This window comes from Coregonus clupeaformis, chromosome 13, assembly GCF_020615455.1.
Source record: "Coregonus clupeaformis isolate EN_2021a chromosome 13, ASM2061545v1, whole genome shotgun sequence".
Classification (NCBI taxonomy): domain Eukaryota; kingdom Metazoa; phylum Chordata; class Actinopteri; order Salmoniformes; family Salmonidae; genus Coregonus; species Coregonus clupeaformis.
Genome location: NC_059204.1, coordinates 36,520,437 through 36,540,084, shown reverse-complemented (window position 1 = coordinate 36,540,084; position 19,648 = coordinate 36,520,437). Strand labels below are relative to the sequence as shown.

Sequence of the window (19,648 nt, the reverse complement as noted above, 5' to 3'; positions counted from 1 at the left end):
GGTCGTCTTATATTCGGGGTCTAGTATTCAGAGCGCAGTTTCTCTTCTTCGGCGCTCCCTTTAAATGTCAATACACATTCGCGGGCACAGATGGCGCCAAAAATTCGTTCCGGACGGAGGGAAGAGGCGTCCTTAACAACCAGCCCGTTACCGGTGTTTAAAGATGGAAAGACAGGCTGACCATTTAGAGACAAGTGGCTCAAAAAGTGGGCCAGGTCAATAAACAACAGCGGAGGAGCTATGATGCCAATTTCAAAATAATGGTTGTCAATAAGGCAGAGTCATCTAACAACTGCCAAGCTGCCAAGACATTCGGGGTCACTGAGTGTAATGTAAGAAGATGGCGAGCAGAAAAACAACGTCTAAAAGATGCTAACAGTCAGCGAAAATCCTTCCGTGGTCCTCAAAGTGGTCGTTTCATTGAGGTTGACCGGAGGGTTTTTGAATATGTCAGGGAAAAAAGAAGTGAGGGAATGCCCATTACCAGAGCTGTCATCCAGGTTAAGGCCCTGGAAATCGCCAGAGAGCTCAACATCACTGGATTTAAAGCCAGCCTCGGCTGGTGTCGTAGGATGATGCGGCGTAATGGACTGTCACTTAGACGGAGAACGAGTTTGGCCCAACGCCTGCCGTCAGACTTCGGAGAGAAGCTGCTTTCGTTTCAGCGCTTTGTTATCAACCTGAGGAAGAAGCACTCCTACCCGCTGGATCAGATCGGCAATGCTGATCAGACACCCGTTTATTTCGACATGCCAACATCGGTGACTGTCAATAGAAAGGGAGAAAAGTCTGTGTTGGTGAAATCAACGGGCAACGAGAAGAGCCGCGTCACTGTCATGTTGACATGTCTCGCTGGTGGCAGCAAACTCCCCCCGTATGTCATTCTTAAGCGTAAGACTGTGCCAAAGGACCCAATGCCAGCTGGCATTATTGTGCGCGCCCAGGAGAAGGGCTGGATGGAGTCGGGGCTTGTAGTGGACTGGCTAAAGGTTGTGTGGGGCGCACGCTACGGGGGACTGAGGAAGAGGAGGAACATGCTCGTTCTGGATGCGTTCCGCGGACATCTGACTGAGCCCGTGAAAAGTCAGGTGCGAGCAATGAACGGGGATCTTGTGATCATACCAGGGGGAATGACAAGCCAGCTACAGGTGTTGGACGTAGTTGTGAACAAGCCTTTCAAGGATAACCTGCGAAAAAAATACACAGAGTGGCTCCTGTCTGGCAACCACGCACTCACACCGACCGGGGAAAATACAGAAGCCGTCAGTCCGTCTACTGTGTGAATGGATCCTGCATGCATGGGATGCTATTCCCTCACAGAGCATCATCGATGGCTTTAAAAAATGTTGCATCTCAAATGCATTGGACGGCAGCGAGGACGACGTGCTTTGGGAGGAGCCGGTGGAAGCGGAGCAGCTGGGGAGCGATGACAGCGAGAGCGAACACAGCGGGGCAGAGGACGTGTGTGAGGGATAGAGAGACATCGGAGGAGAAGTTTGGCGAATTTTTGTTAAGTTTAGTTAAATGTGTGGCCTGTATTTTCTCTGTTATTTAAAAATGTTGCTTTATTATTGCTTGATATTAATTTTGAATCATACTGTACATAGTTTGCCTTTGTGTTTAATTCACTGTGTTTTTAATATTGTTATTTTAAAATAAAATGAAGTTCTTTGTTCGGCAAATCTAGTCTGCAAATCTGTTTTTCTAAATGTTTGTGTTGAAAAACGGGGGGTCGTCTTATAATCAGGGTCGTCTTATATTCGGACCAATACGGTACTAGGTCTACAATATGTGCTAATTAGTAATTGTTAAAGGGGCAATGTGCTTTTGGTACATCCATTTTTGGACTTAATTTATATCTACCCATTAGATTCTTGAATAGCAAACACTAGCCTAAAAACATGGTTAACTTAAGTTTGATATCATGGAGGGTCAGTAATTGCATCCATAGCGGTCTATACATTTGAGTGGTTACATTTCTCCAGCCCCATCCCTCGGCTGTTTTCCAAATCAGTGGCGGGGTGGGCTTTTGTTATTGTATCAACTGCAGATTGCCCCTTTAAGGATGACACTTGGATGACATCAGGTTTGCTTAGTTTAATCAAAAAAATTAATGGAACTGGACATGCAGTCAAACAATAATTTTTCCATTGGCACAGCGGATGGATTTGACATCGTCTGTAAAAGTGTTCTGTGGAAGACTAGGTTCAACTCTGTATTGGTTTTTAGTGCTGTAATTCAGTCCTCAGATGTTGATTTGTCAAAGAGTAGCTCGGATGGCTTCATTCCGCAGCACTTTGTAGGTGAGCCAATAGAAAACATTGAAGCAGAGGAAACTCAGTGGGAACACAGCCCTGGATATGGTATCGATCCTTTTTGCCCGATCTACAAACTGCCTGCGGATGTCATACAGTGGGAACCCTGGAGGTAAGGCCTGAAAGATTGGGGCGTCCATCTCTGGTGGTGCATCGCCTGCTACTCCATAACTATGGAGAAAATAGGCCTGGCTCTGCTCCGCCAGCTCCTGCTCCTAACAAAGAAAAGGGAAAGGACTAAATGTCTGTTACCCTCAGTCATAACCTGCAATATTTTCTCCACATTACTTGCTGCATACTGGATTATGATTCAAGTGTTGCAAAGTCAACAAGGCCTTTGTAGGAATTGGATTTTGTGATAAATACATTTCACAAGATTAAACAGATGGTGATAACAAACCCTTACCACTAAGTGAGATCTACAGTGCCTTCAGAAAGTGTTCACACCCCTTGACTTTTCCCACATTGTTACAAAGTGCAATTAAAATTGATTTAATGGCAATTTTTTTTCCACGATCTACACAAAATACTCTTTCAAAGTGGAACAATTATATATTTTTTAATTAATGGAAAATAAAACATCTTGATTAGATAAGTATTCAACCCCCTTGAGTCAATACATGTTAGAATCACTTTTGTTAGCGATTACATGTGAGTCTTTCTAGGTAAGTCTAAGAGCTTTGCACACCGGGATTGTAACATTTTAATACTTCAAGTTCTATCAAATTGGTTGTTGATCATTGCTACACAGCCATTTAAGTCTTGCCATAGATTTTCAAGCCTAAACTTTAACTAGACCATGCAGGAACATTCAATGTCGTCTGTGGTATGCAACTACAGTGTATATTTGGCCTTTTGTTGTAGGTAATTGTCCTGCTGAAAGGTGAATTTGTCTCCCAGTGTCTGTTGGAAAGCAGACTGAACCAAGTTTCTCTAGGATTTTGCCTGTGCTTCGCTCTATTCGGTTTATTTTTTATCCCCCACCCCAAAAAAAAAATCCCTAGTCCTTGCTAAAGAAAAGTATACCCATAACATAATGCAGCCACCACCATGTTTGAAAATATGAAGAGTGGTACTCAGTGATGTTGTTGGATTTGCCCCAAACATAACGCTTGGTATTTAGGACAAAAAGTTACATTTGCAGTTTTACTTTAGTGCCTTATCGCAAACAGGATGCATGTTTTGGAATATTTTTATACTGTACAGGCTCTCTTTTCACTTGGTCATGTATGTTTGTATTGTGGAGTAACTACAATGTTGATGACCCATCCTCAGTTATCTCCTATCACAGCCATTAAACTGTCTTAAAATCACCATTGGCCTTATGATAAAATCCCTGACTGGTTTCCTTCCTCTCCGGCAGCGGAGTTAGGAAGGGCGCCTGTATCTTTGCAGTGACTGGGTGTATTGATACACAATCCAAAGTGTAATTAATAACTGCACCATGCTTAAAGGGATTCAATGTCTGCTTTTTTTTTTTTAATCCATCTACCAATAGGTGCCCTTCTTTGCAAACCATCGAAAAACCTCTCTGGTCTTTGTGGTTGACTCTGTTTGAAATTCATTGCTCGACTGAGGGACCTTACAGATACAGTGGGGAAAAAAAGTATTTAGTCAGCCGCCAATTGTGCAAGTTCTCCCACTTAAAAAGATGAGAGAGGCCTGTAATTTTCATCATAGGTACACATCACCTATGACAGACAAATTGAGAAAACAAAATCCAGAAAATCACATTGTAGGATTTTTAATGAATTTATTTGCAAATTATGGTGGAAAATAAGTATTTGGTCACCTACAAACAAGCAAGATTTCTGGCTCTCACAGACCTGTAACTTCTTCTTTAAGAGGCTCCTCTGTCCTCCACTCGTTACCTGTATTAATGGCACCTGTTTGAACTTGTTATCAGTATAAAAGACACCTGTCCACAACCTCAAACAGTCACACTCCAAACTCCACTATGGCCAAGACCAAAGAGCTGTCAAAGGACACCAGAAACAAAATTGTAGACCTGCACCAGGCTGGGAAGACTGAATCTGCAATAGGTAAGCAGCTTGGTTTGAAGAAATCAACTGTGGGAGCAATTATTAGGAAATGGAAGACATACAAGACCACTGATAATCTCCCTCGATCTGGGGCTCCACGCAAGATCTCACCCTGTGGGGTCAAAATGATCACAAGAACGGTGAGCAAAAATCCCAGAACCACACGGGGGGACCTAGTGAATGACCTGCAGAGAGCTGGGACCAAAGTAACAAAGCCTACCATCAGTAACACACTACGCCGCCAGGGACTCAAATCCTGCAGTGCAAGACGTGTCCCCCTGCTTAAGCCAGTACATGTCCAGGCCCGTCTGAAGTTTGCTAGAGTGCATTTGGATGATCCAGAAGAGGATTGGGAGAATGTCATATGGTCAGATGAAACCAAAATATAACTTTTTGGTAAAAACTCAACTCGTCGTGTTTGGAGGACAAAGAATGCTGAGTTGCATCCAAAGAACACCATACCTACTGTGAAGCATGGGGGTGGAAACATCATGCTTTGGGGCTGTTTTTCTGCAAAGGGACCAGGACGACTGATCCGTGTAAAGGAAAGAATGAATGGGGCCATGTATCGTGAGATTTTGAGTGAAAACCTCCTTCCATCAGCAAGGGCATTGAAGATGAAACGTGGCTGGGTCTTTCAGCATGACAATGATCCCAAACACATCGCCCGGGCAACGAAGGAGTGGCTTCGTAAGAAGCATTTCAAGGTCCTGGAGTGGCCTAGCCAGTCTCCAGATCTCAACCCCATAGAACATCTTTGAAGGGAGTTGAAAGTCTGTGTTGCCCAGCGACAGCTCCAAAACATCACTGCTCTAGAGGAGATCTGCATGGAGGAATGGGCCAAAATACCAGCAACAGTGTGTGAAAACCTTGTGAAGACTTACAGAAAACGTTTGACCTGTGTCATTGCCAACAAAGGGTATATAACAAAGTATTGAGAAACTTTTGTTATTGACCAAATACTTATTTTCCACCATAATTTGCAAATAAATTCATAAAAAATCCTACAATGTGATTTTCTGGATTTTGTTTTCTCATTTTGTCTGTCATAGTTGACTTGTACCTATGATGAAAATTACAGGCCTCTCTCATCTTTTTAAGTGGGAGAACTTGCACAATTGGTGGCTGACTAAATACTTTTTTTTCCCACTGTAATTATTTGTGTGGTACAGAGATGAGGGTAGTCATTTAAATCATGTTAAACACTTATTGCACACAGTGAGTCCATGCAATTTATGTGACTTGTTAAACACATTTGTACTCCTGAATTTATTTAGGCTTGCCACAACAAAAGGGTTGAATACTTATTAACTCAAGACATTTTGTGTGTAGATCAGTGACACAATCTCAATTTAAATTCAAGCTGTAACACAATGTGGAAAAAGTCAAGGGGTGTGAATACTTTCTGAAGGCACTACCATTTTGTTTTTCTAAGTGAACAAACAGTGGAATTCCCCATTAAACTAAACTCCAGTCAGCGTGAGAAATGTAGTAGGAGTTTTTACCCTGGCACAGACACTGCACTGCTGTGGGCCAGGCAGGGTCCCCTGGGAAGAGTTGTTGCCTGGCACGTTACCTTTCACTTGGCTGCTCTCCCCACTTCCACTTCTCTGTTGATAAACCAAGAGCAACATGGAGGTGTAGTAGGCATACAGGAATACTGTGATTCAATCTAAAAGACATGCAGTGGCACATTACTGATGACATTCATTTTTCAAATGTTGTACATTTAATATGTAAACAAAGTCTGAGACATACCAACTGAGCGTAAAGGTCTCAAAATAACATGAGAACTAGGAAAAACAGTAGGCTACCTGGTCCCTGGAACTGATATAGATGCAGGTTTCAGGGAAAAGTATGGATAATTTTCGTAACACTTCATTTTAAGGGGTCCTTATTACAGTGTAATTACACTAACAAGTATTGTAGTTAAGTTATTACAATTAATGTTATACTGTAATAACATGTAACTGGTGATAATTGCGGTCTGTAATTAAAGGTGTAACAAATGCTTGTTACAAATGGGCAAGTTTCCACTAAATTCACCAGACATAGGTTCACCTTATTGGGAGCCAGAAATCTTTCTGATTGAGAGGGGGTCAAATACTTATTTCCCTCATTAAAATGCAAATCAATTTATAACATTTTTGACATGTCTTTCTGGATTTATTTGTTGTTATTCTGTCTCTCACTGTTCAAATAAACCTACCATTAAAATTATAGACTGATCATGTCTTTGTCAGTGGGCAAACGTACAAAATCAGCAGGGGATCAAATACAGTGAGGGAAAAAAGTATGCTGAGCACTTGTTGGCTGCTTTTCTTTCACTCTGCGGTCCAACTCATCCCAAACCATCTCAATTGGGTTGAGGTCGGGTGATTGTGGAGGCCAGGTCATCTGATGCAACACTCCATCACTCTCCTTCTTGGTCAAATAGCCCTTACACAGCCTGGAGGTGTGTTGGGTCATTGTCCTGTTGAAAAACAAATGATAGTCCCACTAAGCGCAAACCAGATGGGATGGCATATCGCTGCAGAATGCTGTGGTAGCCATGCTGGTTAAGTGTGCCTTGAATTCTAAATAAATCACTGACAGTGTCACCAACAAAGCACCATCACACCTCCTCCTCCATGCTTCACAGTGGGAACCACACATGCGGAGATCATCAGTTCACCTACTCTGCGTCTCACAAAGACACAGCGGTTGGAACCAAAAGTCTTAAATTTGGACAGATTTCCACGGTCTAATGTCCATTGCTCGTTTCTTGGCCCAAGCAAGTCTCTTCTTCTTATTAGTGTCCTTTAGTAGTGGTTTCTTTGCATCAATTCAACCATGAAGGCCTGATTCACGCAGTCTCCTCTGAACAGTTGATGTTGAGATGTGTCCGTTACTTGAACTCTGAAGCATTTATTTGGGCTGCAATTTCTGAGGCTGGTAACTCTAATGAACTTATCCTCTGCAGCAGAGGTAACTCTGGGTCTTCCTTTCCTGTGGCGGTCCTCATGAGAGCCAGTTTCATCATAGCGCTTGATGGTTTTTGCGACTGCACTTGAAGAAATTGTCAAAGTTCTTGAAATGTTCCGCATTGACTGACCTTCATGTCTTAAAGTAATGATGGACTGTCGTTTCTCTTTGCTTATTTGAGCTGTTCTTGCCATAATATGGACTTCCTCTTTTACCAAATAGGGCTATCTTCTGAATACCACCTCTACCTTGTCACAACACAACTGGTTGGCTCAAACGCATTAAGGAGGAAAGAAATTACACAAATTAACTTTTAACAAGGCACACCTGTTAATTGAAATGCATTCCAGGTGACTACCTCATGAAGCTGGTTGAGAGAATGCCAATAGTGTGCAAACCTGTCATCATGGCAAACGGTGGCTACTTTGAAGAATCTCAAATATAAAATATATTTTGGTTTAACACTTTTTTGTTTACTACATGATTCCATATGTGTTATTTTGTAGTTTTGATGTCTTCACTATTATTCTACAATGTATAAAATAGTAAAAATTAAGAAAAACCCTTGAATGAATAGGTGTGTCCAAACTTTCGACTGGTACTGTGTGCATATATATATAACGTGTGTACATTACCCATTTTGACAACCTGAACCTCCTTGCCATCCAAGTGAGAGGATAAATCTACAAGTACAACACAGTACATGTAATATATGTGTAAGAACAATGTAATTACTAGATGTGAAACAGGATTTAGCTGCTTAAAATGAAGTGTATCTTGAGGTGAACTTACTTGTAATTAATGTGTACTTATATAGTACATTACCCATCCTGACAACCTGGTCCTCATTTTAAGGCTTCCGGAAGCGCCATCCAAGTGGGAGGATAAACACACTAGTACATCAGAGTGCATGTAATATCTGTAAGTAAAATGCAATTACTAAGTGCTTCACAGGATTTAACTAGTTAAAATTAAGTGTATCTTGGGGGGTACTTATTTGTAATTAATGTGTACTTATATTGTACGTTACCCCTCCTGACCCTCATTTTTAAAGCTTCTGGAAACACCATCCAAGTGAGAAAATAAACACTAATAGACCACAGAGTACATATCTGTAATGAGTACAAGGTTGTTGATAGTTCTTACACAGGATTTAGCTATTTAAAATGAATGGTATCTTGATGTGTACTTGTAATAATTGCGTACCTACAAAGTACGTTACCCATTCTAACAATCTAATCGTCAGCTTCTGAAAGCACCATCCAAGTGAGAAAATAAACACAATAATAGACCACAGAGTACATATCTGTAATGAGTACAAGGTTGTTGATAGTTCGTACACAGGATTTAGCTATTTAAAGTGAAGTGTAACTGTATAGTTACCTATGCGCAATTTCTATATATTTACTTATTACCAAGTGAAAATACCTACAAACAAAAGAGATTCTACTTTAGTCAACTTTATTGCAACATACCCTTACAAAAAAGTCCTGCAGGAATTCAACCATTTGTGAAGGAATTGTGCAGGTGTCCTGCAGGAATCCTGTAGGATTGACAAAATCCTGCAGGAAAAGTCCCTGGTGCTCCTGTAGGACACAAACATGACAATTCCTGCAAGAATCCTGCAGGACCAAGTAAATCCCAGCAGAACTGCCCTTACAAAAAAAAGATTGCAGTCAGAGTGCAGTATAACTGCAGTTTGTTGCAAATACTGCATCAGTATCTGCATTGTGATAAATTCATACAACTATAACATCCATGCATATTATTAAATGACGCTGATGTTCACAGTTAGCTTGGTTTTATATTCACCTTATGCATTGATAACTAAATGATAGGCGACATGATGCAATACAACTAGATTAGAAGGCCTAGACCAGGGGTACTCAAGTACTATTTGAGAAGGTCTGGTCACACACATTTCCTAGGTGGCAAAGGTCGGATGGATAATGTAATTTATCGGCGTAGTAACAAAACCCCACCTCACAACCCATGTGACCCGAACTGTTGGTAGAGAGAAAATGTTGCAGTTTTAAAGCGAATTTCCAGAAATTCTACATATTTTGCATGGGGCAATTATATGCATTTTCCCATGTCCGTATTGACCCTGTTCTGGGTCCGGATCCGGTCCGCCAGTTGAGTATGGAGGGCCTAGACAATTTCATCCTAATGTAAGCTAAATGCATTGGATACAAAACAAACACTGCCATATTATAAAGGACAATGCCCACTTTAATTATATGCATGCATATCAAACAGGAATATATATTAAATTAAATGAACACACCATTGTAATATTATTAATGCCTTTCTCTCTCCCTACAGGGGATTAGACAGATGAACTACAGCCCCAGATGCCCAAGCCTCAAAACCAGAACAGTAGGGAGACATCAATACTTGTAATTTAATAAATATTAACCCTTTTATTGGTTTTTCTGGATCCGTGCATGAATCCTTAAAACACAGACCATTGTACAAATGTTGTATTAGTCATATGTAAAGGATACACATGGTCCAACTAAATGCTTACTTGCAGGTTCCTTCTTGACAATGAAACAATAAGAACACATTTTAGAATCCCCTAGTGAGGGACATCAAGGAGATTAACATTCAAAAGCTTGTTCAGTACACCTCATTCAACGAATTGTGGTCTAAATTGTAGACAATGAATAGTTGAACATGGTGTTTGCTAGGCAGGAATAAAAACGTGCATATAGTGCAGTACCCTGGGGCAGGAATCATCCACGTCTGTATTTTAGAATGAGCTTCATATGTTACAATGAGCTGACAATTCTGCATGATAGAGAATACTACTTCTAACAAAGCGATGTTGCATACTGCTGAATAAACTCCTGGGAGAGGGTGATTTTCCTGGTGGATGGGAGGTTCCTAAGTTCTTTACATCTGTCTGATGGGGTGGGATGTGCTTCAACCTGAGGCGAACAGAGCAGAAACATAAGGCCAAGGGAGGAGAAATGAACCTCACTGCTCAAATTTCAGTGCTGGTTCAAGTTGCTGAGAACCACAACTAGCTTTGTTAATGTGCAATGGTTTTGTAAACAGTTTTGCATATTCATAGGCTTGATCAAGTTGTCACTGATTTACTTTTATTTAATAATTACATTATTTAAAACATGCAATTGTGAAACACGAGGGGAGGGGAAAGTGACAAGAAGAAAGTTAGCTAACGTTAGGTAAACAGACACTGCATGCATGCATTTACTGATCATGTAAGAATGCAAATAACTTGGCTTGCTAACAAGCCTAGATTGAACAGAACACAGCTAGCTGCATTTCCTACGTTTTTAATCAGATGTCGTTAAAATGTCTAAACTCCAAACCAGTCGGCCACAACTATTTTGTCCTGCCAATGCCATGGAGTGAAATTAACACATCAGTTGCCATCTGTCCATGAAAACCTTTTTTTAAAAAGAAGATTTGCTACATTTCTCATTAGCTGCCTAGCAAGTTCACCAATTCAGGATTTAAAAAACTGTCCGGTGCTTCACTATTGACACCGCTGATTTTACGATTAGTATGTTTAGTTTGTCATCCCTAAACAGCTGATAACCAGGACGAGATCGCCTGCTAGCTAGCCATCGCGTCCGACGAGCTAACTTAGCTTGGCTAGCGGGCTGATAAACAGCAGTGACTCAACATTTGAATTCAAATTTCATATGAAAGTAATTTGTTTAACATTTTCATATAATTTGGTGAATAAATAAATGTAATATATATTCCTCTGGAACATTTTCTCCCAAGCGGGGACTTCAGTCCGCCATTCATTCAGACAATTTTCGCAGTGTCACAAGGTTTTATGGGATAGCCTCCCCGGCATAGGGAATGAAAATGTATGCTCCCATGCGTGTTTTGTTTTCCAGACCTCCCAACTACGCTTATAGAACTTCCGGCAAATCTAGTACATACTTGCCGTTTCACGTTCTTAGGTTTGGAATCGCACTTGAAAAATGACCGTTGACTTCCATACTCGCTATACGCTCTAGATAGAACACATGTGCAATTTTACGCACTAGATAGAACACACGTGCAATTTGGAACACAGACAACGTTTATCTATGAAATATCATAAAGTTCAATGAAATACATTAGGTCTCAATTGAATATACAAATAGTTTGATTTAAATAGAAATTTAGAATTTTAACATTACTTTCTCTCTGTTTTACTTTTAGTTGCTTGGACAGTTTCAACACCACCATGTGAGTTATCTTATTTTCCCTTACAGCTTAGACTACAGGGAGCACAGAAAACACACACACACACACACACCTAGTATTTCACTGTAATTCTTTACCTTGTATTTCTAACAGTTTAGCAGAAGGCCACCACACCACATTAGAGATGGTAAGTGCATGAGAAAACAATACATTTACTAATTCATCTGTTTCTGATTATTTGTTTCATTTGGAGCTCCATTAGTCCAGTAGTCTACTAGTTAAAGGTGAGTAGGTTGTCATTTACAACTACAATATATAATTTGCACTATTTTGTCACTGTTTTTCATGTAACACATGATGTTCTGTAGTTATATTCTGAAGTCTGCCCCTATCATCTCTCTCCTGTCCTCCCCAGTTAAGACAGAGACTGTAAACAATAGTGAGACTGACTACCACAGAAGGCAGCGCTGGACAGCCATGCAGACGCAGGTAACACAACACACAGTTTCAGCCTCTCAATTCTCCCTTTAAAACGGAGCCTAACACACATGCATACTCACAGATGTTGTTGGTGTACCAGCCATATTAAAACCAACTATCACCAAGTTGCAGACAGCCATTTCCCTTCACACCAATACACATCAACTGTTAATGTGATGTCACCTCTACTCTCTCTCATGTTACAAAATATGCTTTTACCATATTTACTCAAAATCTGATATTTTCTTTCTCCTAGGAACCATATTTTATGCAGTGCTGGTGAAATGGACAATCAAACATACCAACTGTTGCTTCATTGGATAATACAATTGCCATGCAATCTTTTATCTTGTGCAATCCGTCCATTCTTTTGAAAGAATGTGGATTGTCCTACATGAAATTCTCTGAAGGAATAGAAAGGAATCCAGCAGGTTGTCCTACAGGAAAATGACCCTGGAAATCTTGTGGAATTACCTGCAGGACTCTTACCTACAGGATATCCCACAGGATTTTGGGGGCATTTTGGTGTAGGACAATTCCTGCAGGTAGTCCTTAAGGAAACAATCCTGCAGGATTTATTTGAGGACTATCTGCAGAATATTTTGTGCAGAATTCCTGTAGGACCTTTTTGTAAGGGTATAAAAATACCTTACATTTCTTACAAAATAAGGATTGTATTGTTAGATTAATAATTTGATTAATTACATTAAACCAAGATATAGGCCTACTCAATAAAATTAAAATATAAATTCTAGTGGTGACTCAAATCTGTAGCCTATGGTATGGTGAGTAGCCTAGATAGCTAGCTAATTTAGACAAATGGGATTGTCTTTTTCTTCCCTTTTTAATGTTACAAGAAACAATGGAAATCGACAACTCTGACTGTCTTCATCTGTTTATTTCTTGTAAGCATTTTTCCATTCTGCAGTCTGGGGCCTTGTGGGAATCTGTGGTAGAGAAGAAGATTATGACAATTTATCATTGACACTATACATTACACCTAGTTATCATCAACATTATTTCTGTAGTTTCGGCATATAGCTGCCTAGGCCTAGCTAGTTTTTGTGTTATCCAGCTAGCAATAATAGCGCTTGTGTTGACACAAGTAGCTAGCTAACGTGAAAATGCTGTGTGTCTCACGAAATACCATTGGGGTACGGATACCCTGAGAGCAAGGTTCAGGGAAGATAACACCATTGAGCCCAGCTGACGTTAGCTAGTGAGTAGCGACATATTATATTTGACAACTTTAGGTAGCTAGCTAGCTAGGAGAGGTTAGAACGCTAGCTAGCGTGCTATCTAATCCAATAAAACTCAACAGATTGCATGGAAAGTATATTATGTAAATGGTAACTAGCTAGCCTGGTTGGTAGGCCCAACAAAAACGCCAGCTAACGTTAACTAGCCAACAGTAGGCTGGCTAGCTAGCAAAAGTATGTGGACACCCCTTCATATTAGTGGATTCGGTTACTTCAGCCACACCTGTTGCTGACAGGTGTATAAAATCGAGCACACAGCCATGCAATCTCCATAGACAAACATTGGCAGTAGAATGGCGTTACTGAAGAGCTCAGTTACTTTCAACGTGTCACCGTCAGAGGATGCCACCTTTCCAGCAAGTCAGTTCGTCAAATTTCTGCCCTGCTAGAGCTGCCCCGGTCAACTGTAAGTGCAGTTATTGTGAAGTGGAAACTAATAGGAGCAACAACTGCTCAGCCGCGAAGTGGTAGGCCACACAAGCTCACAGAAAAGGACCGCCGATTGATAAAGCGCATAGCGTGTAGAAATTGTCTGTCCTCGGTTGCAACACTCACTACCGAGTTCCAAACCGCCTCTGAAAGCAACGTCAGCACAATAACTGTTCGTCGGGAGCTTCATGAAATGGGTTTCCATGGCCGAGCAGCCTAAGATCACCATGCGCAATGCCAAGCGTCGGCTGGAGTGGTGTAAAGCTCACCGCCATTGAACTCTGGAGCAGTGGAAATGCATTCCCTGGAGTCATGAATCACGCTTCACCATCTGGTAGTCCGACAGACAAATCTGGGTTTGGCGGATGCCAGGAGAACGCTACCTGCCCCAATGCATAGTGCCAACTGTAAAGTTTGGTGGAGGAGGAATAATGGTCTGGGGCTGTTTTTCATGGTTCGGGCTAGGCCGATCTTAATGCTACAGCATACAATTACATTCTAGACGATTCTGTGCTTCCAACTTTGTGGCAAACATTTGGGGAAGGCCCTTTCCTGTTTCAGCATGACAATGACCCCATACACAGAAATGGTTTGTCGAGATCGGTGTGGAAGAACGTGACTGGCCTGCACAGAACCCTGACCTCAACCTTTGGGATGAATTGGAACGCCGACTGCGAGCCAGGCCTAATCGCCCATCATCAGTGCACAACCTCACTAATGCTCTTGTGGCTGAATGGAAGCAAGTCCCTGCAGCAATGTTCCAACATCTAGTGGAAAGCCTTCCCAGAAGAGTGGATGCTGTTATAGCAGCAAAGGGGGGACCAACTCCATATTAATGCCCATGATTTTGGAATGAGATGTTCGACGAGCAGGTGTCCACATACTTTTGGTCATGTAGTGTATATACAGTTGAAGTCGGAAGTTTACATACACCTTAGCCAAATACATTTAAACTCCGTTTTTCCCAATTCCTGACATTTCATCCTAGCAAAAATTCCATGTCTTAGGTCAGTTAGGATCACCACTTTATTTTAAGAATGTGAAATGTCAGAATAATAGTAGAGAGAATGATTTATTTCAGCTTTTATTTATTTCATCACATTCCCAGTGGGTCAGATGTTTACATACACACAATTAGTATTTGGTAGCATTGCCTTTAAATTGTTAAACTTGGGTCAAACGTTTCAGGTAGCCTTCCAAAAGCTTCCCACAATAAGTTGGGTGAATTTTGGCCCATTCCTCCTGACAGAGCTGGTGTAACTGAGTCAGGTTTGTGTCAGGTTATGTCGATATAGGACTCGTTTTACTGTGGATATAGATACTTTTGTACCTGTTTCCTCCAGCATCTCTAGGAGACAGAACGCGTCCCCTTCCTGAGCGGTATGACGGCTGCGTGGTCACATGGTGTTTATACTTGCGTACTATTGTTTGTACAGATGAACGTGGTACCTTCAGATGTTTGGAAATTGGCTGATTTCTTTTGATTTTCCCATGATGTCAAGCAAAGAGGCACTGAGTTTGAAGGTAGGCCTTGAAATACATCCACAGGTACACCTCCAATTGACTCAAATTATGTCAATTAGCCTATCAGAAGCTTCTAAAGCCATGACATCATTTTCTGGAATTTCCCAAGCTGTTTAAAGGCACAGTCAACTTAGTGTATGTAAACTTCTGACCCACTGGAATTGTGATACAGTGAATTATAAGTGAAATAATCTGTCTGTAAACAATTGTTGGAAAAATTACTTTTGTCATGCACAAAGTAGATGTCCTAACCGACTTGCCAAAACTATAGTGGTTGAAAAACGAGTTTTAATGACTCCAACCTAAGTGTATGTAAACTTCCGACTTCAACTGTACCTATGCTAAATCATCCAGCAGAATTCATGTATCCAAAAAAGCTAAACAAATTGCATGGAAAAAGTACTTTCTCTCTCCTGTGTTGACGTTTTTGACCTACAACACTTTGTGTCTTTCGTGGCAATATTTCATGTCTGGATTTTGCACATTGACCTTCTCGACTCCGTTCTTTTCTCACTGTTACATGACTAAAGTGTCAACACGTGGGCACGTTCGAGATTGTCGTTATTTCGAGCGTGTTGTGCAGATGGGCAGATCTTGACATGATGCCTTAATTCCTGGGATAAATAAATAATTGCACCAACGCATCGCATCCAAAAGTGAGAATGTTCCTCAACAGTGAAACCCTTGCAAGGTTACATGATGGAATAAGAGTTTGTCTTATGACCATTTTAAGTGCATTTATAAACTATTATTCAACCAGCTTAATAGACGGGTTGGTTGTTTAGCAACAAAACCGACCTGTGTGCAACTATCAGAGTTGCCATGTAAAGGAGATGGACCCACTGGTTGCAATCTAGGTTACAGAAAGCTGGTAGTCCCATCCACTAAACTACCAGGTGTGAAACGGGAGACTCAAGGGGTATGCTAATTTGGTATAGAGCAGACCTAACACACTCTATTAAATTAGTCAAAACAGGAACATTTTACATCTGGCTAGAAATTAATAAGGAAATGATTTTCACAGAGAAAGATGTCCTCACGTGTGCTACCTATATCCCCCCAATATAATCCCAATACTTTAACGATGACAGCTTCTTCATCCTAGATGTTTTTTTGTTTTTTGTTTTTATAGGACATGTACTAGTCTGTGGTGACCTAAATGCCAGAACTGGACAAGAACCTGACACACTCAGCACACAGGGGGACAAACACCTACCTGGAGGTGACAGCATTCCCTCCCAAATATGCCCACCTAGACACAACTATGACAAAACAACCAACAAAAATGGGTCACAACTCCTGCAGCTATGTCACACACTGGTTCTATACATGGTAGGCTTTGAGGGGACTGCTATGATAGATACACCTACAGCTCATCCATTGGCAGTAGTACTGTAGATTACTTTATCACTGACATCAACCCAGAGTCTCTCTGAGCGTTCACAGTCAGCCCACTGACACCCCTATCAGATCACAGCAAAATCACAGTCTACTTGAACAGAGCAATCCTCAATCATGAGGCATCAAAGCCAAAGGAACTGCATAATATTAAGAAATGCTATAGATGGAAGGAAAGTAGTGTAGAAATCTATCAAAAAAACAATTAGGCAACAATAAATTCTATCCCTTTTAGACAACTCCCTGGACAAAACATTTCACTGTAATAGTGAAGGTGTAAACTTGGCAGTAGAAAGCCTAAACAGTATATTTGACCTTTCAGCTTCCCTATCAAATCTAAAAATCTCAATCAGACAACCTAAGAAAAACAACAATGACAAATGGTTTGATGAACTATGCAAAAACCTAAGAAAGAAATTGAGAAACCTATCCAACCAAAAACATAGACTTAGGAAACCTGAGCTACGCCTTCACTATGGTGAATCACTAAAACAATACAGAAATACACTAACAAAAAAGAAGGAACAGCACATCAGAAATAATCTCAATGTAATTGAAGAATCCATCAAATCTAACCACTTCTGGGAAAATAGGAACACACTAAACAAACAGCACGAAGAGTTATCTATCCAACACGGAGATGTGTGGATAAACCACTTCTCCAATCTGTATGGCTCAATAACAAAGAACAAACAGCTAAAGCATATACAGTGAGCTCCATAATTCATTGGACAGTGACCAATTTTTTGTTATTTTGGTTCTGTACTCTAGCACTTTGAGTTTGAAAGGATACAATGAAGGTGAAGTGCAGACTGTCAGCTTTAATTTGAGGGTATTTTCATACATATCGGATGAACCGTTTAGAAATGATAGAAGCTTTTGTACATGGTCCACCCCATTTTCGGGCATCAAAAAACATTGGGCAGTTTAACATAATGTAGAATAAAGTAATAATTGTTAATATTTGGTCGCATATCCTTTGCATGCAATGACTGCTTGAAGTCTGCGATGCATCGACATCACCAGATGCTGGGTATCTTCCCTGGTGATGCTCTGCCAGGCCTGTACTGCAGCCATCTTCAGTTCCTGCTTGTTTCGGGGACTTATTGCATTCAGTCCCTGTTCAGCATGTAAAATACATGTTCAATTGGATTCAGATCCGGTGATTGACTCGGCCAGTCAAGGATTTTCCACTTTTTGGCCATCAAAAACCCCTTCGTTGCTCTAGCAGTATGTTTAGGGTCATTGTCTTGTTGCATGATGAAGTGCCGTCCAATGAGTTTGGAGGCATTTGGTTTTATCTGAGCAGATAAAATATTTCTGTAGACTTCAGAATTCATTGTTCTACTTCTGTCTGCAGTCACATCATCGATGAAGACAAGTGAGCCTGTTCCACTGGCAGCCATACAGGCCCAAGCCATAACACCCCCTCCACCATGTTTCACGGATGAGGTGGTATGCTTTGGATCATGGGCATTTCTTTTTTCTCTCCACACTTTCCTCTTTCCATCACTCTGGTACATGTTAATCTTTGTCTCATCTGTCCACAATACTTTTTCCAGAACTCTTGGGCCTCTTTAGGTGCTTTTTAGCAAACTGTAATCTCGCCTTTCTGTTCTTCAGGCTTATCAGTGGTTTGCATCTTGTAGTGTACCCTCTGTTGTCCTGCTGGTGTAGTCTTCCAAGTATGGTAAACTTTGACACATCTACACCTACATCCAAGAGAGTGTTTTTGATCAGTTGGGCTGTTGTCAGGGGGTTTTCTTCACCATAGAGAGTATTCTCAGGTCATCCACTACAGTGGTCTTCCTCGGTCTACCGGGTCTTTTGACATAATTGAGTTCACCGGTTGTTTTTTTATTGTTCATGATGAACCAAACTGTTGACTTGGGCATGGCCAGGGTTTTTGCAATGTTCCTGATTGATTGATTTTCATTTCTGAGCCTTATGACGGCCAGCTTCATTTGCATCGACACTGCTTTCTTCCTCATGTTGTCACACCCCAACAACAACCTCCAAAGGCAATAGCAAAGTCTAGAATCAATACTATTGTCACGCCCTGATCTAGAGAACTCTTGTTGGTTGGGTCAGGGTGTGAGTTTCTGTTGAGATCTATCTTATTGTATTTCTATGTTGTAGATCTAGGTAGATTTTTCTATGTTTGGCCGGGTGTGATTCCCAATCAGAGGCAGCTGTCGCTTGTTGTCTCTGATTGGGGATCATACTTAGGAAGCCTGGTTGCCTATCATAGTTGTGGGATCTTGTTTGTGTTCCTGTTAGGCTTGTTGTGTGTATAGCCCATAGGACTTCACGTTTTCGTTGTTTTGTTATTTTGTCAAGTGTTTATTCGTATTATTAAAGATGTACGCATATCACGCTGCACCTTGGTCTGACCCGTCTCTCAACGATCGTGACAGAAAATCCCACCAAACAAAGACCAAGCAGCGTGCCCAGGAGGAGCAGAAATCATGGACTTGGGAGGAGATATTAAATGGTAAGGGATCATGGACATGGGAAGAGATCCAGGCTGGGATGGATCGTCTTCCTTGGGAGCAGACAGAGGCAGCGAGGGAGGAGAAACGGCGACTGAAAAGGACTCGGTCACGAAGAAAGCCCGAGAAGCAGCCCCAATAAGATTTTTTTGGGGGGGCACACGGGGTGGTTGGCGGAGCCAGGGTTCAGAGCAGAGCCAACTACCCATATTCACGCTAAGAAGCGTGTGACCGTGCAGGCTCCGTGTTATGCGGAGATACGCACTGTGTCGCCAGTGCGCCTGCACAGTCCAGTGCGTCCTGTGCTAGCGCCACTCACGTACCGTGCAAAAATGGGCATCCACCCAGGACGGGTTGTGCCGACTCAACGCTCCTGGTCTCCAGTACGCCTCCTCGGTCCAGCATATCCTGCGCCGGTTCTACGTACTGTGTCTCCAGTGCGCGTTCACAACCCAGTGTGTCCTGTGCTAACGCCACGCACGTACCATGCGGAAGTGGGCATCCAGCCAGGACGGGTTGTGCCAACTCTACGCTCCAGACCTCCAGTGCGCCTCCACATCCCGGTACGG

General features: G+C 41.6%; 1 protein-coding gene across 2 annotated transcripts in view; it reads right to left on the bottom strand.

Moving 5' to 3' along the window:
* Nucleotides 1–1,779: 1,779 nt before the first annotated feature.
* LOC121579918 (glycine receptor subunit alpha-4) overlaps nucleotides 1,780–19,648 on the bottom strand; it is a 38,890-nt gene continuing 21,021 nt past the window's right edge. The window contains exons 9-10 of one of the 2 annotated variants that reach the window (XM_041894910.2): nucleotides 5,863–5,967; nucleotides 1,780–2,530 (exon numbers count right to left, since the gene is read on the bottom strand). In XM_041894910.2, coding sequence (XP_041750844.1) covers nucleotides 2,261–2,530; nucleotides 5,863–5,967 — 375 coding nt within the window. In that variant the 3' untranslated portion in view covers nucleotides 1,780–2,260. The remainder of the gene's footprint in view (nucleotides 2,531–5,862; nucleotides 5,968–19,648) is intronic. The other variant, XM_041894912.2, reaches the window with a different exon arrangement.